At 42.1% G+C, this 24,426-nt stretch overlaps 1 protein-coding gene across 3 annotated transcripts in view; it reads right to left on the bottom strand.

The window, feature by feature from the left end:
* Window positions 1-105: 105 nt before the first annotated feature.
* Window positions 106-24,426, bottom strand: part of LOC118400091 (metabotropic glutamate receptor 6-like) — a 38,348-nt gene continuing 14,027 nt past the window's right edge. The window contains exons 1-11 of one of the 3 annotated variants that reach the window (XM_035796548.2): window positions 15,729-16,082; window positions 9,470-9,686; window positions 9,178-9,313; window positions 8,876-9,030; window positions 8,591-8,731; window positions 8,276-8,476; window positions 7,391-7,530; window positions 6,517-7,140; window positions 6,032-6,343; window positions 1,625-1,860; window positions 106-1,490 (exon numbers count right to left, since the gene is read on the bottom strand). In XM_035796548.2, the coding sequence (XP_035652441.1) occupies window positions 1,487-1,490; window positions 1,625-1,860; window positions 6,032-6,343; window positions 6,517-7,140; window positions 7,391-7,530; window positions 8,276-8,476; window positions 8,591-8,731; window positions 8,876-9,030; window positions 9,178-9,313; window positions 9,470-9,581 (2,061 nt within the window). In that variant the 5' untranslated portion in view covers window positions 9,582-9,686; window positions 15,729-16,082 and the 3' untranslated portion in view covers window positions 106-1,486. Of the gene's footprint in view, window positions 1,491-1,624; window positions 1,861-6,031; window positions 6,344-6,516; window positions 7,141-7,390; window positions 7,531-8,000; window positions 8,074-8,275; window positions 8,477-8,590; window positions 8,732-8,875; window positions 9,031-9,177; window positions 9,314-9,469; window positions 9,687-15,728; window positions 16,083-24,426 lie in introns of those variants that run through there. The other 2 variants (XM_035796547.2, XR_004828969.2) reach the window with 2 other exon arrangements.

The raw sequence follows: 24,426 nt of genomic DNA on the forward strand, positions 1-24,426 counted from the left end.
CAATCATGCGATGTAGGACTGCTTGGAGTGTGACCTGAACTGGGCTACCGTCATTTTGTGTACCATTACAGTGCCAAAGTATTCATTTTCAAATCCGTTTACATAATTTAAATGATATAGTAATTTTATTTTAAGGGAAACTTGAAACATACATTTTGAGAACACAGAGTGATTTAATGGCACAATATTGAAGAACACAAGTGATCATTGATGCTAAAACCAGTGATATTCTCAGTGAACTCAAGTGTTACCATCAACTGTTCTCACAACCGCAACACCAGCAGCACTATAAAGAAATTAGGAACAATCTACGGAAATGCCATACGTTGCTGTCTAGTGTCTACCATGTGTTGTAGTGATTCTAACAACAATTGTCTCAGAACACAATATCCTGTTCAGAACCACTGCTTCTCAATTTTGAAAGTAGCATCGTATAGAAGTTATTACTGCTAAAGCAATTAACAGCAAACTAAACCAAAGCATAACAGAAAATGTTATAATATTAAAATGGTACCTTACATGAGATCTGGCAGTATTGATGTCAGTAATCAGAATTCCCTACATTTGTTTCTCTTTATCACTATGTCATTCAAGAACCCAACACTAGTTATTCCAGGATAAAGTGGTGCATAGAGAAGCTAATTCCTTCCAGTGTAATCAGTCAAATATAACCACGTGTCAAAGTTGTGACACCCATACAAACACTACTGTGGAAACATTCGTATAATGTACACACAAACTCACAACCCATGCAGTGCTGATAAATCACATAAACAACAAAGCTTGTTCTCAAAGGATCCTACTTTAGGTCCTCCAGTCAGGAAAAGGTTTAACATTTTATTCACTATTGATCCAACTAATTGTCCTGAGAGAAATCAAAGAGAGCTAATTCATTGCCATGGTCGCTTAGACATATCCTAATGTAAAAGGAGACTTTGTCCTGAAATCTAGCAAAGCTGTCCACGATGTTCATTGTGTTCTGTTCAGGATTCAGGATGATCCAGGATGATCCAATGCGTCGACTGTTCCATTTACAGTCAGGTCACAGCATCTGTGGCGAGTCAGTGAGTGTGTATTTCAAATTACAGAAAAGGTAGCATCTCCATTTTCCTTTATTTCCATTCCACCCATGAGACAATGTAGCCTTCACCACTGATCAAAAACTGTCTCCTTTTATTTATTTATTAGAATTTTAACTAGGCAAGTCAGTTAAGAACAAATTCTTATTTACAATGACGGCCTACCCTGGCCAAACCATAAGCCGGACGACGCTAGGCCAATTGTGCGCCGCCCTATGGGACTCCCAATCACAGCCAGTTGTGATACAGCCTGGAATCGAACCAGGGTCTGTAGTGACGCCTTAGACCGCTGCGCCACTCGGGAGCCCCCTCTCTGCATGTGAGGGAGTGCTTTGCCAAGGGAGACCATTATAAGCTGTCGTCTGTTAGGTGCCAGGTGTCGTATTCATCTCTGGTTTCCTGCTGGATTATCTAAAATCATTGAAGAGAGAGACCATTACCAATTGTTTTAGTGAAAAATGAACACTAATCTGTTTCTATATCATTGTGAATACATAAGGTAGCACAGGTGAGGGATCAGTGGATATCACCGCTGCTTTACTCACTGTGATCGGTCAGGCACTATGGCACTACTTTTGGACTCTCCGTTCTGCTTGTCGTCTTTCTGGGAGAGTTGTGAGGTCACTGTGGAAGCCACAGCCTTGGAGCTGCGCTTGCGTTTCTGTATGTTCTGCTCCGGTTGGAAGATGATGACATAGACCTTAGGGACGTACAACATGCCCAGGGACACAGTGGCACTCAGGCTCATGGACACCGTCAGGGTGGTGGTCTGGATGAACATCTAGAGCAGAGGGAAAGCAGGATGAAGGTTAATAATAAATACCTGAGTATACACCTAGACATTTTACAATAGGGTTTGGATTGCCTGGCTGAGTACTAAATGAACTGTTTGTGTTGCGTTCACAATTCAAAAGACACATTTTCCTAATTTTCCTTTCTATCCTATGCCTATCCTTCCATCTATTCATCTGATAATACCCCGAGATTGAGAATATAGTATTCTGATAATATTCTGAGAATACAGTAAAACTGTACATTCAATAAATATTCATAATAATGTATGGAGGTTGTCTTACATAATATTTTCCATGGCAATCCCCATGACATACCTTTATTATACCTAATTATTGTATGAAGAATTGATCGACAGCAGGTCAAATAGGAGGTACACAGTATACAGACGTTGTTTCTTCATCTGAATGCTCAAGGAGACAGTTGTGTTTTTAGCCTGGGATGAATGATTTATATCCCAGTATAAGCACTGATGAGTGGTGCTCTATTTATGGGCCTTCAACATGTCTCTTCACGTGTTGTTCCTCTGTTGTCAGGCTGGCAACAACAATACTGAGAACAGACTTGTGATCTGAGTCCGATGCACTGACAATTCAAACGCAGTACATGTCATGAATAAATGAAGAAATACATGCCATAAAAAAATTAATTAACAAAGACCTAATGTGCATTTGGAAAGTATTCAGACCCCTTGACTTTTCCCTCATTTTGTTACGTTACAGCCTTATTCTAAAATGGATTGAATTGTGTTTTTCCCCTCATCAGTCTACACACAATACCCCATAATGACAAAGCAAAAATAGGCTTTTAGACATTTTTGCAAATCTATAAAAAATATCACACGTAAACCCTTTACTCAGTACTTTGTTTAAGCACCTTTAGAGGCGATTACAGCCTCAAGTCTTCTTGAGTATGATGCTACAAGCTTGGCACACCTGTATTTGGGGAGTTTCTCCCGTTCTTCTCTGCAGATCCACTCAAGCTCTGCCAGGTTGGATGGGGAGCGTCGCTGCACAGGTTTTTTCAGGTCTCTCCAGAGATGGGTTCAAGTCCGAGCCCTGGCTGGGCCACTCAAAGATATTCAAAGACTTGCCCTGAAGCCACTCTTGCGTCGTCTTGGCTGTGCGCTTAAGGCCGTTGTCCTGTTGGAAGGTGAACCTTCACCCCAGTCTGAGGTCCTGAGAACTCTTGAAAAGGTTTTCATCAAGGATCTCTCTGCACTTTGCTCCATTCATCTTTCCCTCAAACCTGACTAGTCTCCCAGTCCCTGCTGCTGAAAACAATCCTCACAGCATGATGCTGCTACCATCATGCTACAATTTATGGATGGTGCCAAGTTTCTTCCAGACTTGAGGCTTGGCATTCAGGACAAAGAGTTCAATCTTGGTTTCATCAGACCAGAGAATCTTGTTTCTCATGGTCTGAGAGTCTTTAGGTGCCTTTTGGCAAACTCCAAGTGGGCTGTCATGTGCGTTTTACTGAGGAGTGGCTTACATCTGGCCACTCTAACATAAAGGCCTGATTGGTGGAATGCTGCAGAGATGGTTGTCCTTCTGGAAGGTTCTCCCATCTCCACCGAGGAACTCTGTAGTTCTGTCAGAGTGACCATCGGGTTCTTGGTTACCTCCCTGACCAAGGCCCTTCTCCCCCGATTGCTCATTTAAGAATGATGGAGGCCACTGTGTTTTTGGGGACCTTCAATCCTGCAGAAATGTTTTGGTACCCTTCCCCAGACACAATCCTGTCTAGGATTGGGACAAGACTGTACCTACCAATTGGATATCACGAAATTGGGGAGAAAAAGGGGGTAGAGTAAAAAATAAAAAAACATATATATATATATATATATATATATATATAAAATAATAATTCACACATTGAGGGAAGTCAGTAGAAAAATGTAAGAAAAATAGCCAACCTCCTAAGTTTGCCAACACCTTACATTCACACTTCCCTATTGATCAACTTGCAATTCTTTACACTTTTCTGAGTACCTCTCAAAGTCTAATGCATCAATAACCTTGCATCCAATCTAAGAACACTCCTTCCCTGTTACTGTAATGTTGTAATACTGTCTGGTCAAAAATGTCAACTAATGCGATCTGAGAACTAAATGTTATTGATGCTATTTTTAGATGTTCTAAGCTGTAAGTGTGTAATTGAATAGCATGCAGTGGATATTTATTTGTCTCTCAGAGACCCATTTTATCACTGAGCTTATCTGACCTCTTTTTTGACCTCTTTGATTCATTTAATTTCGATTTGCAGAGGTGAAAAGACTTTAAAGACTTAATTTAGGCTGACTGATTTAACAACATACTCTACTAAACTGAACATACACTACATTGCTAAAAGTAAGTGGACACATGCTCGTAGACTCTCTCATTCCAAAATCATGTACATTAATATGGAGTTGGTCCCCCCTTTGCTGCTTTAACAGCCTCCACTAATCTTGGAAGACTTTCCCCTAGATGTTGGAATATTGCTGCGGGGACTTGCTTCCATTCATCCACAAGAATATTAGTGAGGTCGGGCTCTAATGTTGGGAAATTAGGCCTGGCTTGCAGTTGGTGTTCCAATTCATCACAAAGGTGTATGATGGGGTTGAGATCTGAGATCTCTGTGCAGGCCAGTCAAGTTCTGCCACATTGATATCAACAAACCACTTCTGTATGGACCTCGCTTTGTGCACGGGGGCATTGTCATGCTGAAACAGGGAAGGGCCTTCCCCAATCTGTTGGCACAATGTTGGAAGCACAGAATCATCTAGAATGTCATTGTATGCTGTAGTGTTGAGATTTCCCTTCACTGGAATTAAGGGACCTAGCCAGACCATGAAAAACAGCCCCAGACCATTATTCCCCCTCCACCGAACTTTACAGTGGGCACTATGCATTCGGGCAGGTAGCGTTCTCCTGGCATCCGCCAAACCAAGATTCATCCATCAGACTGCCAAATGGTGAAGCATGATTCAACACTCCAGAGAAGGCATTTTCACTGCTCCAGAGACCAATGGTGGAGAGCTTTACACCACTCCAGGTGACGCTTGGCATTGCACATGGTGATCTTAGGCTTGTGTGTGGCTGCTCGGCCATGGAAACCCATTTCATGAAGCTCCTGATGAACAATTATTGTGCTGACTGTCAAGCCCTGACCGTAGAGAGCGTGTTATGTCTCTATTTTGGTTTGGTCAGGGTGTGATTTGGGTGGGCAGTCTATGTTCTATGATTTTCTATTTCTATGTGTTTGGCCGGGTGTGGTTCTCAATCAGAGGCAGCTGTCTATCATTGTCTCTGATTGAGAACCATACTTAGGTACCCTTTTCCCCCACCTGTTTTGTGGGAAGTTAACTTTGTCTTAGTTCAGAGCCCAAAGCGTAACGGTTTGGTTTTTGTTCTTCGTTTTGTCGGCGTCATTTTTGAATAAAGAAAAAATGCACGCTTACCATGCTGCACCTTGGTCCAGTCCTTCAGCCAGCCGTGACACTGACGTTGCTTCCAGAGGCAGTTTGAAACTCGGTAGTGAGTGTTGCAACTGAGGACAGACAAGTTTTTACCTGCTACACGCTTCAGGACTCGGTGGTTCCCTTCTGTGAGCTTGTGTTGACTACCACTTTGCGTCTGAGCCGTTGTTGCTCCTAGACGTTTCCACTTCACAATAACAGCACTTACAGTTGACCGGGGCAGCTCTAGCAGGGCAGAAATGTTACGAACTAACTTGTTTGAAAGATGACATCCTATGATGGTGCCACGTTGAAAGTCACTGAGCTCTTGAGTAAGGCCATTCTACTGCCAATGTGTGTCTATGGAGATTGCATGGCTGTGTGCTCGATTTTACAGACCTGTCAGAAAAGGGTGTGGCTGAAATAGCCGAATCCACTCATTTGAAGGGGCGTCCACATACTTTTGTATTATAGTGTACTTCCTTATTTTAAATCCTGACCATTGTTCCGCTGTAAGTCAATGAAGAGGATGCTGAACATACTGTGAGTGCCTCATGGAAAGAAATCTGATATTAAAGGTAACAAACAAGCATTTGATAACAGTCTAGAACCTATTCTAGAAAACATACTGATAGTTCTAGGGTTGCTTTTTTAAGTATATAAAAAATGATCTTTCTCTGCCAATGGATAAATACCAGCAAATATAGAAATGTCAAACCTTCTCAGTAGACTGTGCTGTACCAAAGAAGATGGGCACAAAGGCCAGCCAGATGATACAGGTGGTGTACATGGTGAAGCCAATGGGCTTGGCCTCGTTGAAGGTCTCTGGCACCCCTCTGCTCTTGATGGCATACACAGTGCAGGTCACCATCAGCACGATACTGTAGCTCAAGCAGAGGACCAGGGCCAGGTCGGACATGTCACATTTCAGGACCCCACGTGCAAACTCTGGGTTGGGCGGACGCTGCTCCTCATAGTCTATGATGGTGTGTGGGGGCACCACTCCGAACCAGATGAAAATGCCAAGTAACTGTGGAGATACAGAGAATGATCCAAAGATTGATGTGGCCCATGATTCAGCAGATCAATCTAATTCTCCTGTATACCATTCCAGATACCATTTCCTGTGTCTTTAACAAGCACTGTTGTATTACTGCCTTGTTTTCATCAAATGCAATAGGAGAGAGGCAGCAACTCACTCACCTGCACTCCAATGAGTATGAAGGTGATGATCAGCTGAGAAGCAGGGCTGATGAATGGAGGTGGCGTGACTGCTTTCTTGCCCTGCTCAAAAATACGGTAAATGCGGTTGGTCTTGGTGAGCATAGCTGAGTAGGTAATACACATGCCCAGGCCCAGCAGCAGCCTGCGGAATGCACACACTGGGGCGCTGGGCTCTGCGATCATGAGGAAGGTGATCAGGTAGATGAGGAAGATGCCTGTCAGGAGAACGTAGCTGAGCTCCCGACCGGAGGCTCGGACGATGGGGGTGTCGTTAAAGCGGATGAAGGTGATGATGCATCCGGAGGTGGCCAGGATGCCCAGGACAGCCAGGAACACAGGGATGATGGCCCAGGGGGAACTCCACTCCAGTTTGATGATGGGTGTGGACCGGCAGCCCGTTCGGTTTGGCATGGGACGCATATCGAAGGGACACATGTCACAGTTTAGCTCATCTAGCTGGTATTGATATCCGTCGCACAGTTCGCAGTGCCAGCAACAGGGTACACCCTTCACCATCTTCTTCCTCTCTCCTAGCTCACAGGGGAAACTGCACACCGAGTCAGGGACTGCACGGTCCCCACCCGACCACTGCATCTCCTCAGCCTTTAACAGAGACAGAGACAATGTTGAAGAACATCAAGTGAACTCCTGAAGTAGTCACATCATGTCATACTGGGGGAAAGAGAATGACTAAATGGAGCTAAATAAAAGTGCATGAATAACTGGAATGAGTTTGGTTCAATTGAAAGGTTGTTAACTCAAAACACAAACAGTACATTCCTCAATGCAATAGCAACACTGATAAAGTGAACATCATCATTGAAAAATAAAATAGACCAAAACAAATATTTACATTGAGTCGCAGATTGTTTGTCCACTGGCCAATACACCGGTAGCCGGGGTTGGTGGTGTTGGAAAGTTGGAACTGGAAGATGTCATAGCGACCAGGAGCATCTCCATTCTCATTGAACATGACCCCAGTCCCTGCACTGCCTGTTGGATAGAGGAGCAAGGATTTTTAACAGGGCTACCCGCTAGTGGGCCGTGCAATGCTTTTACCTTTGAACAAAGAAAAATGAAACCTACGGTGAACCTAAAGCTCATGTCTTATGCAACCAGTGCAAAGCTGAGCATAAGATTCTTCCTGCTGAGGGTTCCTTTCCATACATGCCGCTATTTCTGTACTCTCTGTTCCCTTCAAGCATTCAATCAGAGGGCTTCCACACAAGCAAAGGTCATCCACAAACAGGGAAAAGGAAATAGCTTTGCTTTTCATAGAAAGCTCCTTGGACTCCAAGAAAAATATTTTTCGTGAAAGATGGAGATGAAAAGAGGAGTGTTTCTTGTGTATGAAGAAAGAAGAGAGGCTGCCCTGTGGAAGAATAGTGCATTGAAGAGGTTAACACAGAGTGCAGTGATGTCTTCAGACTGACTTCCATGCACACTTTTTTGGAGTGACTGACCTCTCTGGTGGGATGTGATGGGAACCAGTAGTGGAAAAGGCTTCATGAAACCAGGACATTTCCTCTGTTTGGGCTTTAATTATAAAAATATATAATTTCAATTATCAAGAGTATTATCTGACTTGACAGCCACAACAAAAAGAAAAGTCAGGTTAGAAGATACAATTTCAAACTCGATCCAAACAAAGTTTATTGAACGTTCCCAGACCTGCTGCTTCAACAAAATTTCTCAAGACCCTTTTTAACAATCCCTGGTCTGTACATTTCCAACTCACCATTAAAGTTGACTGAGCGAATGTAATGGAGCAGCTGACTCCCTTCCACTGGGTCCATCTTCTCACAGATGCCCATGGAGCCCGGACAGAGGTCCAGGTGCATGCTGTGTAAGGCATGGGCCATGGCATACACCGCGTCTATCACAAACTGTACTTTCCCTTCCTGCTCGTACTGAGATTCCTGTGCGATTCTCTCTTCCCCTGAAGATGGGAGGAAGGGTGGCATACAATGGATAAAACCTGTGTAGCCTGTAAGTAAATCTGCTTATTTGAGATAAACCTTTGAAATATGTCAGAAATAACCTTTTTTCCTACCTGTACATTTTCTTCTACCAAGGTCGTACTTGATACCTGGTCGAGTGAGTTTACATTTGAAGTCGTCCTCCCAGTATTCTGCAAACCAAATGTTCCTTCTGTTGTTTTTCAGAGATCTCGAGGTGAAGTAGTTGTCGAACCCTGGGCAAAGGACCAACAGAGCATCACTATCACCTTATGTTTAAGACTTTCCCAGACTTTCCCATCCCCCACTAAAGTTAAATTCATATTGAACACCAAAATACAATGTATCTCTGCAATATCTTTTTCATGTGTTTGCCTTACCATCGATGGAGGCCCTCTTGGGGAGGATGGTGACAGCCCCCTCAGCCACATCCTCCTGGTCTAGGATGGGGGAGCTCTTGGCACCCCAGCTGTCAGAGCCCACAAACAGGAAGTGACCCGTCAGGTTAGCCCTCTTTGCTGCCTCCAAGACACGTCTGTGATAAGTGGTGATAATGGATTAGCACACTGGACCTTCATGAGCTTTGAGTCTATAGAAACTTGGTACTGTGGTGCTTAGAGAACAAGCAGCATGGTGGTTATGTGACAACAGTCCTAGGGAAAGGAACTAGTTTGCCACTAACCTGATGTCATCCTCATTGGCAAAGATGATGACCCCACGAGCATTAGAGGTCTCCATTAGTCTCTTGATGATCTTATCAAATCCACCTGGTTTCGGCTCTCGAGGGATTTTGATGGATTGGCCGATGCATAAACCTCCTGAATGAAGGGAGAAGAAAGACAAGACCCAAACCAAGGCTGCTCCTCCATTGGACGTCATGTCCTCCCCATATAGTACCATCAGTTCCAACACCATGTTGGCCATGGTTAGGCTACACCAGTACATTTGAATTCCCCACTAAATTCGGTACAAACCTGCCTCTCGTGAAATCTGGAGGAAGGCATCGACGCCGCTCTCACCGTAGTTTCCTTCTGAGGCCAGTGTAGATACATAGTTCCACCCCATAGCCTTGACGATGTCCACCATGGCCTGGGCCTGGTAGGAGTCAGGAGGGACCACGCGGGAGAAGAACTCATAACGACTTTTGTCACTCAGCTCTGGAGCCGTGGACGCATAACTAATCTGGGGGATCTGAAAGATACATACGTTACATGATGTTAATGGCTGCATGGTTTTAAGAAGAGACCGGAGACAGTCATTAGATTCAAAAGGAGGGTTAATGGACGTTGGACAGCTACTGAACCAGACACCATGTGTTATTATCAAATCAATCTTCGTCGGGATAAGTCAGACACAGTTGGTGATCTAACCACTTAATACCTTATGATGATACGTTGCCAGTAATTGAGAGTACTGAATAGTTCTCACATGTCCAGCCAATGTAATCCACTAGGACATGGCGACAATCATCCACTGTAATATTTCTAGAGCTTTACTACTGGTCTATGTCGGCCATAAAAACCAACGTCATGGTGAAATGCAGATGGTAAATTTCACTGCTGTAAAAGCATTTGTTTGAAAAAAATGAATGGATTAGAGGATTAATTTACTGGTGTGCTACTTCCTTAATGACATAGTTTATGTGAGTGGGCTTGACTCTGATCCCACTAATGCCCGCCCATGGCTTGATGAGAGGTTCTTTAGAGGGAGTAGAGAAAGGTAGACAAACAAAGGGTTGTGAAGGGAGAAGAAGAGAAGAGGGAGAGAACCATTTCACAGATTATCTGGAAGGATTATATGGGTTTTAGTCTAATTACATTGAACACAGAGGGACAGAGACAGAGATCAAGAGACAAGGTTACCATATCTCAGCTGTAAGCCATACAATATATTTAATTCTGATGGTCACGTGCAACTTACATTTGTTGCTTTACTTGAACTCTTTCTCTCTAGAACATTCATCTATTACTGTGATAGGTATGGCTCCTACTAGTTTATGATCTTTTGTCTGGGAGGGTGATATTCGATACACCAAACATTGATGTGATCAATGATAACATCATTTTCAAATGTTTACATTCCATCACTAATTCCTAAAGCAAAAAGGAAGCCTCCTTTAATCCAATATACAAGGATGGCATAATTTATCTTCAAAATCAAGTAATTATGGCTGTCAGACAGTCCATAAAAAATACATCTGTAGACTGTTATGCTATGTTGCAACCCTAACTGGTTCTTTGGCCCTGCTATGTTCATTTCAGTGCCATGCGTGTTGAGTTCCATGACATATCCAAGGATCTCTGACCTCAACCCCATAGACAAACCTAACCTTTTTCTGACAGGAACATTTAGAGCATAATTATTTAGATTTCCATTCAAATGTTGTTGTAATCCTTATCATTGGCATAAATCACTCATAACTTAACTGACCTAGAGTAGCTGACATGTTATTTCAAGGTGTTATGACACATTCCTCTTCTGTGCAAACCCTTTTCATTCAGAATATACTGAAATTACTGATGGCAAAGCATCAGTAGGCTAAGTATTGTTCCGTAAGTGCACTAGCACTCTCCATTTATAGAATCCTATAGAAGCTCTTACAATTCAATCTCAATGTGTGTGTCGTCACAATTCAAATGTCTGTGCTGAAATTCAATAAAATACCACAAAGAACATTTAGTTCAGATGTCATGTTAAAATATTATGTAATGTGATTAAAGAGAACAATCATTCAAATATCTGATATGGGCAGAAAGCTTAAATTATTTTTAATCTGACTGCACTGTCCAATTTACAGTAGCTATTACAATGAAAGAATACCATGCTATTATTTGAGGAGAGTGCACAATTATGAACTTGAAAATGTATATAATAAACCAATTCGGCACAGTTGGGCAGACAGGCAACATTTTGAACAGATATGCAATGGTTCATTGGATCAGTCTAAACTGCTGCCATCTAGTGGCCAAATTCTAAATTGCGCCTGGGCCTTTCTCTTGCATTTCAAAGATGATAGTGCAAAAAAGCATGTTTATTTCTTTGTATTATCTTTTACCAGATCGAATGTGTTATATTCTCCTACATTAATTTCCACAATTATTTCCATACACTTCAAAGTGTTTCCTTTCAAATGGTATCATGAATATGCATATCTTTGCTTCAGGTCCTGAGCTACAGGCAGTTAGATTTGGGTATGTGATTTTAGACAAATTTGAAAAAAAGGGTCAGATCTTAACGGAGTAACTGTGCATACTCTAAAAAAAAGTGCCTACTGGGAAATGCCAAAATAAAGGAATCACTTGATTAAATGAGGGATAGAAAGTATATCGAAACCACAGGTGTTTCCACACAAGTGTGGTTTCTGAGTTAATTCAGCAATGAATTCCATCATGTTTAGGGTAATGTCACATAATAGAGTCAGCTATAACTCTGAGTTGGACGGGGACAGACTGTATAGAGCACTGAGATGGACAGTATAGCAAGCAACTGGACGGACCCGCCAGGAGGAACCCTCGAATGGATGTTGAACTGGATGCAGTTCAACAATTGAAACAATTTTTATTGTTTCAAACATTTGTTTTGGTTGTAGCAGTTGGGCTAGCTAGCATGCTAGCTAACAATCATACTGGTTTGGTTAGCTAGTTAGCTAATACACACTAGCTATCTAGCTAGCACAATACAGCACTAGCTAGTTGGGTTTGGCTAGCTAGCTAGTACACATTAGCTAGCTAGCACAATGCAACACTAGCTATTTGGGTTTGTCTAGCTGGCACAATACAACACTTGATATGTAGCTAGTACAACACTCGCTAGTACACATATGTGCTTGAGCCAGACCCTACTGAACCCAACTCTTGCTTGGTACTACTTGGTGGGCACGGAGTGTAGTTGATCGTCACTACACATTGCGACCCACATGCCGTGCACCCCTGATAGACCCTACTCATCTAGCCTAGTTATTTGGATTCCAGTCTGTCCATGTAGCCAGTTGGCTCTTTGCTATGTGAAAATGTGTTATTTGTTCTAATGTCTCCAATTCATAAATGGTCAATGTCAAAACATAATTTGATAAACCACCAACGAGGCATTTTACCATTCAATTCAGCATGTATTTTTTCAATATTAGTGTACAAGATAACTTTACAGTGATCACAACTTTAGTTGGGTGATTCTGCAACTACGGACACTTCTACAGTGGGGCAAAAAAGTATTTAGTCAGCCACCAATTGTGCAAGTTCTCCCACTTAAAAAGATGAGAGAGGCCTGTAATTTTCACCATAGGTACACTTCAACTATGACAGACAAAATGAGAAAAGAATCCAGAAAATCACATTGTAGGATTTTTAATGAATTTCTTTGCAAATTATGGTGGAAAATACGTTTTTTTTCCCCCACAGTATGTCCTCTGGGTAAATGTTGAGGATTTTATTTCACAACATTCTTTTCTTCATACACAGTACCAGTCAAAAGTTTGGACACACCTGCTCATTCAAGGGTTTTTCATTATTTTCCTGTTTTCAACATCACAGATTAATTGTGAAGACATCAAAACCATGAAATAACACATATGGAATCATGTAGTAACCAAAAAAGTGTTAAGTAAGTCAATATATATTTTAGATTCTTCAAAGTAGCCACCCTTTGCTTTGATGACAGCTTTGCACATTCTTGGCATTCGCTCAACCAGCTTGAAGGAGTTCCCACATATGCTGAGCACTTGTTGACTGCTTTTCCTTCACTTTGCGGTCCAACTCATCCCTAACCATCTTAATTGGATTGAGGTCAGGTGATTGTGGAGGCCAGGTCATCTGATGCAGCACTCCATCGCTCTCCTTATTGGTCAAATAGCCCTTACACAGCCTGGAGGTGTGTTTTGGTCATTGTCCTGTTGAAAAACAAATGACAGTCCCACTAAGAGCAAACCAGATGGGATGGCATATCGCTGCAGAATTCTGTGGTAGCCATGCTGGTTAAGTGTGCCTTGAATTCTAAATCACAACAGTGTCACCAGCAAAAGCACCGCCACACAATCAAACCTCGTCCTCCATGCTTCACGGTGGGAACCACGCATGCAGAGATCATCTGTTCACCTACTCTGTGTTTCACAAAGACATGGCGGTTGGCACCAAAAATATCCAATTTGGAGACCAAAGGATATATTTCCACCAGTTCATTACTTGTGCTTCTTGGCCAAGCAAGTCTCCTATTTTATTGGTGTCCTTTTGCTGTTTTTTTGCAGCAACGAAGGCCTGATTCACGCATTCTCCTCTGAACAGTTGAAGTTGAGATGTGTCTGTTACTTGAACTCTGTGAAGCATTTATTTTTGCAATTTCTGAGGCTGGTAATTCTAATGAACTTATCCTCTGCAGCAAAGGTCTTCCTTTCCTGTGTCGGTCCTTATGAGAGTCAGCTTCATCATAGTGCTTGATGGTTTTTGCGACTGCACTTAAAGAAAAGTTATTGACATTTTCCTTATTGACTGACCTTCATGTCTTAAAGTAACGGACTGTGGTTTCTCTTTGCTTATTTGAGCTGTTCTTGCCATAATATGGACATGGTCTTTTACCAAATAGGGCTATCTTCTGTATACCAACCCTACCTTGTCACAACACAACTGATTGGCTCAAACCCATTAAGGAAGAAAGAAATCCCACAAATTAACAAGGCACCCCTATCAATTGAAATGCATTCCAGTTGACTACCTCATGAAGCTGATTGACAGAATGCCAAGAGTGTGTAAATCTGTCATCAAGGCAAAGGGTGGCTACTTTGAAGAATCTAAAATATACAGTATGATGACTTATTTAACAGTTTTTTGGTTACTACATGATTACATATTGTAACGACTCTCGTGGGTTGAAGAAGGAGACCAAGGTGCAGCGTTGTAGGTGTTCATGATTTTTAATAAATTGAACACCACAACAAAATAACAAAGCAGAAAAACAAGAGCACAGTTCTGTTAGGCAACAAAACAGCTAAACAGAAAATAACTCCCCACAAAACCCAAATGGAAAATCACAACTTATATATGATCCCCAATCAGAGACAACGATAGACAGCTGCCTCTGATTGGGAACCACACTAGGCTAAAACAACAAAGAAATAGAAAACATAGATTCTCCCACACGAGTCGCACCCTGACCAAACCAACTATGTGTTATTTCATGGTTGTGATGTCTTCACAATTATTCTACAATGTAGAAAATAGTAAAAAATAAAGAAAATCCCTTGAATGAGTATGTGTGTCCAAACTTTTGACTGGTACTGTATATGTTAAGTTCACACAACAATCACCCCAGAATTTTTTTTAACACCTTTCTATCAAGTATTTTAGCTACTTTTCAGATACATTTTATACCTACATTTCACTGTTTTGCTCTTGTCCCTGACCCAGACATTTGAGCTTCTACTATGTTTTTCTATGAGAAGACATTAATAATTACACATTATATAATGTTATCTACTATAGAAAGAGTCAATGGCATAAAATCTATATCAATATTTATTTTGAGTATGCCCTTTATATATTTTTTTCACACAAAATGTACCTGTCCTTTGGTAGTGGTGTCATTTCCACCACTGAGGACAAATAACTCATTGATAAACTTTTTTTAAGAGAATGTTACCATGGAAACTTAATGTGACACTGAAGCAGATGGCTGCAGCGGACATTTGTTCCAGATGTGATGTACAGAAGTTTGCTTGTGTAGAGAATAGTCTTTTTGTCAGACATTTCTTAACAGGCTATAATTTCTTTAATTTGTGGTAGAATTTTGTATATTTTTATGTATTTATTGTAAACTATATGCTAGTTGTAATACTAGCCAAAGCATATTAAACAGTCTGTCATTTTTCTCCAAAAACTGTATTAAGCATAATTTCCACCACAGTAATTTCCGTTACAAACTTAACTATGGTGGAAATGACAGAACGTGGTGCAAATGATCCATTATGTTTTTTACTTTAGGTTTATTTAATCATGTTTTAAATTAATTAGAAGATGCCACATAAAACTGCACAGACATAGAAACAAAATAAAAAAGGATCCTGTACGATACCAGGAACATCTGCAAACAGACAGGGAGAGATACTGGAAGAAAAAAGAGAAGGGAGAAGTGAAATCTATCTCTGAATTTACAAAGCGAGAACAAAGAAGCAAGCGAAGAATATAGAAATGCAACCAATGGAATAGAAGACAGGCTTTAAAGATAAAAGTTGCAATGGAGACCTACCTATCAGGCAACACACCACCTCAGTCACCAGATGACTTGCAGCCAGAGGTCAACATAACTGCCCCTAACTTACCTACCCCGATGCATGCCCTAATACCCCTTCCTCATTGTCTGCAAGAGGAATGAAAAGTTGAATACTCGCAGGAAGGAAAAAGGTTGGAAGAGGTCGCTCAAAAACATACAGAGATCTTTGCATGACAAATGTCAAACTTCATAATGCTTTACAGGAAAGCTGAGAAATACAAAAAAGGTATTCCCCAAAGACAAAGACAAAACAGCAAATGAAGGGAACTCTGAATGACTTGAGAAGGATTTAATTGTTTCAAGATTCCATCATTGCAGAGTTAAAGCAAAAGTATCAAAACATGTTCAGTGCCAAGGACAAACAAGTGGCTTCAAAAATGCTCAGAGGCTACATCCTGAGAAAGTATGGCCTGGTCAAAGCCACAAACAGAGAATGAGGGAAAAGGGAAACAGGCCAACAAGTCTTCAATACTCCATTAAAAACAGATGTATTACAGCCGCAGGAGACAAAATCACTAGATTCTATGAACGTGATGACAACAGAGCAGCAACCGGGAAAAAGGACACACTAACGAGGAACAAGAAGAAAAATATATGCTTCTTGAATGGTACATTTCAGAACCTTTATCATAAGTTTAAGAGGGAATATTCAGAGATTAAAATGTCCTACTATGAATTCTTCAAAAGAAGAATTTGGGTTGTCAAGCCAACAGTCCAGAATAGGGACACATGCCTCTGCAAAATCCACGTCAACCTCCAGTTCATGGTGGACAAACGACAGTATCACAATGTGATCAGCTGCAACAACATTGAGAACCTTATTGAGTCTTTCTGCTGTGAGGACCTAAAGAAAGAGTGCATGTACACAGAGTGCTCCCTTTGCCAAGCAAAAGAGCTTAAACATCTGACTTTGATGCTGGTGAGCAGACATGCTGGTTTAGGTGGAAAAACAAAGCTGAAGAGACAGAGAGAAGACAAACAAAGAGGGAACCATGGAGAAGTTCACGGTACATTTGACACTAAAATAAAATGTGTGCGGCACACTACAGACTCTACTGGAGTACTTCTCCAAAGGAATGAAAGAGAACTTTGGCAAACACGTGTACAATATTCGACATCAATAAAGACAGTACTGTGCAGCCGTCTTCATCGACCTTGCCAAGGCTTTTGACTCTGTCAATCACCATATTCTTATCGGCAGACTCAGTAGCCTCGGTTTTTCGGATGACTGCCTTGCCTGGTTCACCAACTACTTTGCAGACAGAGTTCAGTGTGTCAAATCGGAGGGCATGCTGTCCGGTCCTCTGGCAGTCTCTATGGGGGTGCCACAGGGTTCAATTCTCGGGCCGACTCTTTTCTCTGTATATATCAATGATGTTGCTCTTGCTGCGGGCGATTCCCTGATTCACCTCTACGCAGACGACACCATTCTGTATACTTCTGGCCCGTCCTTGGACACTGTGCTATCTAACCTCCAAACGAGCTTCAATGCCATACAACACTCCTTCCGTGGCCTCCAACTGCTCTTAAACGCTAGTAAAAACCAAATGCATGCTTTTCAACCGTTCGCTGCCTGCACCCACACGCCCGACTAGCATCACCACCCTGGATGGTTCTGACCTTGAATATGTGGACATCTATAAGTACCTAGGTGTCTGACTAGACTGTAAACTCTCCTTCCAGACTCATATCAAACATCTCCAATCGAAAATCAAATCTAGAGTCGGCTTTCTATTCCGCAACAAAGCCTCCTTCACTCACGCCGCCAAACTTACCCTAGTAAAACTGAATATCCTACCGATCCTCGACTTCGGCGATGTTATCTATAAAATAGCTTCCAACACTCTACTCAGCAAACTGGATGCAGTTTATCACAGTGCCATCCGTTTTGTCACTAAAGCACCTTATACCACCCACCACTGCGACCTGTATGCTCTAGTCGGCTGGCCCTCGCTACATATTCGTCGCCAGACCCACTGGCTCCAGGTCATCTACAAGTCCATGCTAGGTAAAGCTCCACCTTATCTCAGTTCACTGGTCACGATGGCAACACCAACCCGTAGCACGCGCTCCAGCAGGTGTATCTCACTGATCATCCCTAAAGCCAACACCTCATTTGGCCACCTTTAGTTCCAGTTCTCTGCTGCCAGTGACTGGAACGAATTGCAAAAATCGCTGAAGTTGGAGACTTTTATCTCCCTCACCAACTTCAAACATCTGCTATCTGAGCAGCTAACCGATCGCTGCAGCTGTACATAGTCTATCGGTAAATAGCCCACCCATTTTTACCTACCGCATCCCCATACTGTTTTTATTTATTTACTTTTCTGCTCTTTTGCACACCTATATCTCTACCTGTACATGACCATCTGATCATTTATCACTCCAGTGTTAATCTGTAAAATTGTAATTATTCGCCTACCTCCTCATGCCTTTTGCACACAATGTATATAGACAATTTTTTTATATTTTCTACTGTGTTATTGACTTGTTAATTGTTTACTCCATGTGTAACTCTGTGTTGTCTGTTCACACTGCTATGCTTTATCTTGGCCAGGTCGCAGTTGCAAATGAGAACTGGTTCTCAACTAGCCTACCTGGTTAAATAAAGGTGAAATAAAAAAAATAAAAAATCATTGTGCATATTGACTTTGCAGAGAACCACTTCTGTAAATACACCAGTGAAATCCAGGCAGTTCACGTTGGTGATTCTCACAAGCAGGTGGCCCTCCACACCTGTGTTGGATATACCACAAACTATACAGTTTCACTTTGCTCACTGAGCTCTGCAGCTTGACCCCTCAGCTATCTGGGCCCATCACTTAGAAACACTGGCCTACTTCCTTGAGCTCTGCCCATTGGCTACTTTTGGAATCTTACTTTGTCTTATATTAATTCAATGTTTAACAATGGTTGTTGTTTCAAAATGTTTGCAATAAAATATTGTTTTCATATGTTTTGTTTTAACATACTGTAGATGTAATTTCCACCACACCCATATTTTCTGGGTAAATTAGTATAGTATATATCATTTACATTGATTGGTTTGTTTTAGATAGGTGGTTGATATCATAATCTCACAAAACGTTTGGGTGGAAATATTTTATTTTTCAGGATAGATAAACCTTTTCACCTGTCTCAAAGGCAAATTTATTGAATTATTAGTATTAGGAAAACCTTAAACATCACTTAAAATAATATTGAATACAAGTTCATGTACAAATGTATAAGAAATGTTCTAAATAAATTGTATGATATTTCATTTTCAACTAAAATGGATTTTTAATGACGTGATGGAATTGACATTTGTCCATGGCTGTCTGGGGAAAATGACAAAAATATATAAATTCCTGAATAGTACGATCACAGCCATTATCAGATATTGTTTCTAGACAAATCAAAGACAATTATAATACTGGTCAAATGGTGTTTCAATAAGTTTCAATTTCTGAAATCTTGCAGGGCCAAAGTGCCCGAAGTTGCAGAATCACCCAGTTACCATGTTGATCATTTTACATTTGTCTATCTACTGTTGCCAACTTTAAGGTAGACCCACAACATGTTGATGCTCTCATTATCACTGTGTTGACACATACTGCTTTATTATGTTACTATTTTGCATGGGTGAGCCTGGTGGATGCCACACCACTAACTCAAGCTGAACGGAAAGAGGTGGCTGCAGCTTTGGTCCATGTTGTGTCTAGAACTGTCTCCACACTGACAGGAAAACACACGCACTGCTGTGAAGAAGCTTTCCAGACCCAAATGCTTCAAATGACACAATTACATAAGGGGCTGTCTGTTTGACAATGTGTTTATCAAAAGGAAACCACCAGAACAATCCCTCACAAGGTTGACTAAAAACTGTGAAAAAAGTACATTTATTGAAACTGTTTTATCATAAACTAATGATTCATTAATTACATGTTGCCTTTCCTGATGCCATTTAATAAATCCTGACTGCTGTCTCTAGGTTAGTATTATATGGCACTTGTAGCTGAATGTATTGCTAATACCGCCTCAAAAACATCGCCATTCCCATGCTGTTTCATTCTGTGTATCTCATTAATCATTTACATAAACATCTGTGTGAGCTATGTTGTGTTGTTATTCCTGTGTTGACAGCTGGTCAAAATGGCAAGAATTACAAATATATTTATACATTTTCTTTCATTGATTTTGATCTCAGTGCCAGTTCCAACATCATAAATGGTGTACTCTTCCAGGTCTGAACTACATGCTCTCTGTGGTATTTTATTGAATTTGGCCAGTTCATTAAGTACACGTCCCTGTGACTTGCTATATAAAGCAGGCAGACGGGCATCGATGCATTCCATTACTGTTCGATTGAATGGTCAAAACGAGTGACCTAAGAGACTTTGTGCATGATATGATCATTGGTGCCAGGCGTGCCGGTTCCAGTATCTCAGAAACGGACGGTGTCTTGGGTTTACCAAGAATGTGGCGACAAACAAAAAACATCCAGTCAGCGGCAGTCCTTTGGGCGAAAACAGCTTGCGGGTGAGAGAGGTCGAAGTAGAATGGCAAGAATCGTGCAAGCTAACAGGCGGGCCACAAACAGGCAAATAACGATGCAGTACAACAGTGGTCTGCAGAACGGCATTTCGGAAAGAACAACTTCTCGGTCCTTGTCATGGTTGGGCTATTGCAGCAGAAGACCACACTGGGTTCCACTCCTATCAGCTAAAATCAAGAAGAAGTGGCTCCAGTGGGCACGCGATCACCAACACTGGACAATTGAGGAGTGGAAAAACATTGCCTGGTCCAACGAATCCCGGTTCCTGTTGTGTCATGCTGATGACAGAGTCAGGATTTGGTATAAGCAGTATGAGTCCATGGCCCCATCCTGCCTGGGGTCAATGGGACAGGCTGTTCTGAATTCAGGCTGTTCTGGAGGTCTGACCCGCTACTAGATGGGTGTGGCCAATAAACTGTCAAGCGAATGTATATATTTAGCTGTAGAGGAATAAGTGTGTTGACTACCGATGCCACCCCAGGTTTAAACGAGAGCATGTAGAGCTCTGCCTAGTAATACAGTACAATACAGGTTCTTAGATCTGATGGGAACTCCCACTGTTTCACCCAGGGAAGAGGCTAAGACTGAAATAACTTTCTGGGATTTGCTTATTTTAATGTTACTTTTAAAGGTAGAGTCAGCGATATGACATTGATACAGACGTAAATGCGTCCTTTCTGGTCCAAGGCAACATAATATACTGTAAGTTGGGCTAACATGAACAAAAGGTTTGGGTTAACAGGATCACATTGTGTTTATGAACAGTGAGCCTCAAAAGTACTGGGACAATGACACACTTGTTTGTTGTTTTGGGTCTGTACCCCAGTACATTGGATTAGAATTTATATGATGACTATGAGGTTAAAGTTCAGACTGTCAGCTCTAATTTGAGGGTATTTTCATCCATATCGGGTGACACCTGTTCTGCCAGTCACATTCTGTTAAAGGTCCCTAAAGCACACACATCCTTGGGTCACTTGTCTTTTCAGTTCGCTGCAGCTAGTGACTGGAACAAGCTGCAACAAACACTCAAACTGGAAAGTTTTATCTCAATCTCTTCATTCAGACTTGATCGTGGACACTCTTATTGACAGTTGTGGCTTTGTATGATGTATTGTTGTCTCTAGCTTCTTTCCCTTTGTGCTGTCGTCTGTGCCCAATAATGTTTTTAGCGTGTTTTGTGTTGCTACCATGTTGTGCTGCTGCCATGTTGTGTTGCTATCATGTTGTTGTCATGTTGTGTTGCTACCATGCTGTGTTGTCATGTGTTGCTGCCATGCTATGTTGTTGTCTTAGGTCTCTCTTTATGTAGTGTTGTGTTGTCTCTCTTGTCATGTAGTGTGTTTGTCATATTTTTTATTTTATTTATTTTATTTTGAATCGCAGCCCACAACTCCACAAGAGGCCTTTTGCCTTTTGGTAGGCCGTCATTGTAAATAAGAATTCGTTCTTAATTAACTGACTCGCCTAGTTAAATCAAGGTTAAATAAAATGGTAAAATTAACAGATATCTCAATATCAACTGTTCAGAGGAGACTGTGTGAATCAGGCCTTCATGATCGAATTGCTGCAAAGAACCCACTACTAAAGGAAAACTATAAATAAAATAAAATAAATTGTATTGGTCACATACACATGGTTAGCAGATGTTATTGCGAGTGTAGCGAAATCCTTGTGCTTCTAGTTCCAACAATACAGCAATATCTAACAAGTAATCTAACAATTCCACAACAACAACCTAATGCACACAAATCTCAGTAAAGGGATGGAATAAGAATATGTACATATAAATATATGGATGGGCCGGCATAGACAAGATGCAACAGCTGGTATAAAATCAGTAGAAACATCTGGGATGAGTAGTGCAAGATATGTAAACATTATTAAAGTGACATTAATAAAGTGACGGGTGATCCATTTGTTAGAGTGGCCAATGATTTCAAGTCTGTATGTAGGCAGCAGCCTTTCTGTGTTAGTGATGGCTGTTAACAGTCTGATGGTCATGAGATAGAAACTATTTTTCAGTCTCTCGGTCCCAGCTTTGTTGCACCTGCACTGACCTCGCCTTTTGGTTGGTAACGGAGTGAACAGGCAGTGGCTCGGGTGGTTGATGTCCTTGATGATCTTTTTGACCTTCCTGTGACATTGGGTGCTGTAGGTGTCTTGGAGGGCAGGTAGTTTGCTCCCGGTGATGCGTTGGGCAGACTGCACCACCCTCTGGAGAGCCCTGTGGTTGTGGGCGGTGCAGTTGTCATACCAGGCGATGATACAGCACGACAGGATGCTCTCAATTGTGCATCTGTAGAAGTTTGTGAGGGTTTTAGGTGACAAGCCAAATTTCTTCAGCCTCCTGAGGTTGAAGGGGACAGCAGTGGAGAAACTTGAAACTTTCCACGAGAAACTTGAAACTTTCCACCTTCTCCACTGCTGTCCCATCGATGTGGATAGGGGGGTGCTCCCTCTGCTGTTCCTGAAGTCCACGATCATCTCCTTCTTTTGTTGATGTTGAGTGAGAGGTTGTTTTCCTGACACCACACTCCGAGTTCCCTCACCTCCTATCTATAGGCTGTCTCATCGTTGTTGGTGATCAAGCCTACTACTGTTGTGTCGTCTGCAAACTTGATGATCGAGTTGAATGGCCACGCAGTCACAGGTGAACAGGGAGTACAGGAGGGGTCTGAGAACGCACCCATGTGGGGCCCCAGTGTTGGATCAGCAAAGTGGAGATGTTGTTTCCTACCTTCCCCACTTGGGGGTGGCCCATCAGGAAGTCCAGGACCAAATCGCACAGGGCGGGGTTGGGACCCAGGGCCTCAAGATTAATGATGACCTTGGAGGGTACTATAGTGTTGAATGCTGAGCTGTAGTCAATGAACAGCATTCTTACATAGATATTCCTCTTGTCTAGATGGGATAGGGTAGTGTGCAGTGTGATGGCAATTGCATCGTCTGTGGACCTATTGGGGTGGTATCCAAATTGCAGTGGGTCTAGGGTGACAGGTAAGGTGGAGGTGATATGATCCTTGAATAGTCTCTCAAGGCACTTCATGATGACAGTCCAGTTACCTTTGCCTTCTTGGGTACATGAACAATGGTGGCCATCTTGAAGCATATGGGGACAGCAGACTGGGATAGGGAGAGATTGAATATGTCCATAAACACACCAGCGAGCTGGTCTGCGCATTCTCTGAGGACGAGGCTAGGAATGCCATCTGGGCCGCAGCCTTGCGAGGGTTAACACATTTAAATGTCTTACTCATGTTGGCCATGGAGAAGGACAGGGGAGGGCACAGTCCTTGATGGCGGGCCACGTCAGTGGCATTGTATTATCCTCAAGGCGGGCAAAGAAGGTGTTTAGTTTTGCTGGAAGCAAGATGTCGGTGTCCGTGACATGGTGGTTTTCTTTTGGCAGTCCGTGATTGCCTGTAGACCCTGCCAAATAGGTCTTGTGTCTGAGTCGTTGAATTGCGACTCCACTTTGTCCCTATTCTGACTTTTCGCTTGTTTGATTGCTTTGTGGAGGGATTAACTATACTGTTTGTATTCGGCCATATTCCCGGTCATCTTTCTATGGTTTAACGCGGCTGGACACGCTTTCAGTTTTGCGCGAATGCCGCCATCTAGCCACGGTTTCTGGTTAGGGTAGGTTTTTATAGTCACAGTGGAAACAACATCTCCTATGCACTTCCTTATAATCTCCCTCACTGAATCAGCGTATAAACCTATATTATTTTCTGAGGCTATCTGGAACATGTCCCAGTCTGCGTGATCAAAACAATCTTGAAGTGTGGATTCCGATTGGTCAGACCAGCGTTGAATGGTCCTCGTCACGGGTACATCCTGTTTGAGTTTCTGCCTATAGGAGGCGAGAAGCAAAATGGAGTCGTGGTCGGATTTGGCGAACGGAGGGCAAGGGAGGAACTTGTATGCATCGTGGAAGATAGAGTAGCAGTGATCCAGTGTTTTGCCAGCCTGGGTACTACAATCGATATGCTGATAGAATTTAGGTAAGCTTCTTCTCAAATTTGCTTTGTTAAAATCCCCAGCTACAATAAAAGCAGCCTCCGGATATATGGTTTCCAGTTTGCATAGAGTACAGTTGAGTTCCTTGAGGGCCGTCGTGGTGTCTGCTTGGGA

Source organism: Oncorhynchus keta, chromosome 21, assembly GCF_023373465.1.
Source record: "Oncorhynchus keta strain PuntledgeMale-10-30-2019 chromosome 21, Oket_V2, whole genome shotgun sequence".
In the NCBI taxonomy this organism is placed as follows: Eukaryota; Metazoa; Chordata; class Actinopteri; order Salmoniformes; family Salmonidae; genus Oncorhynchus; species Oncorhynchus keta.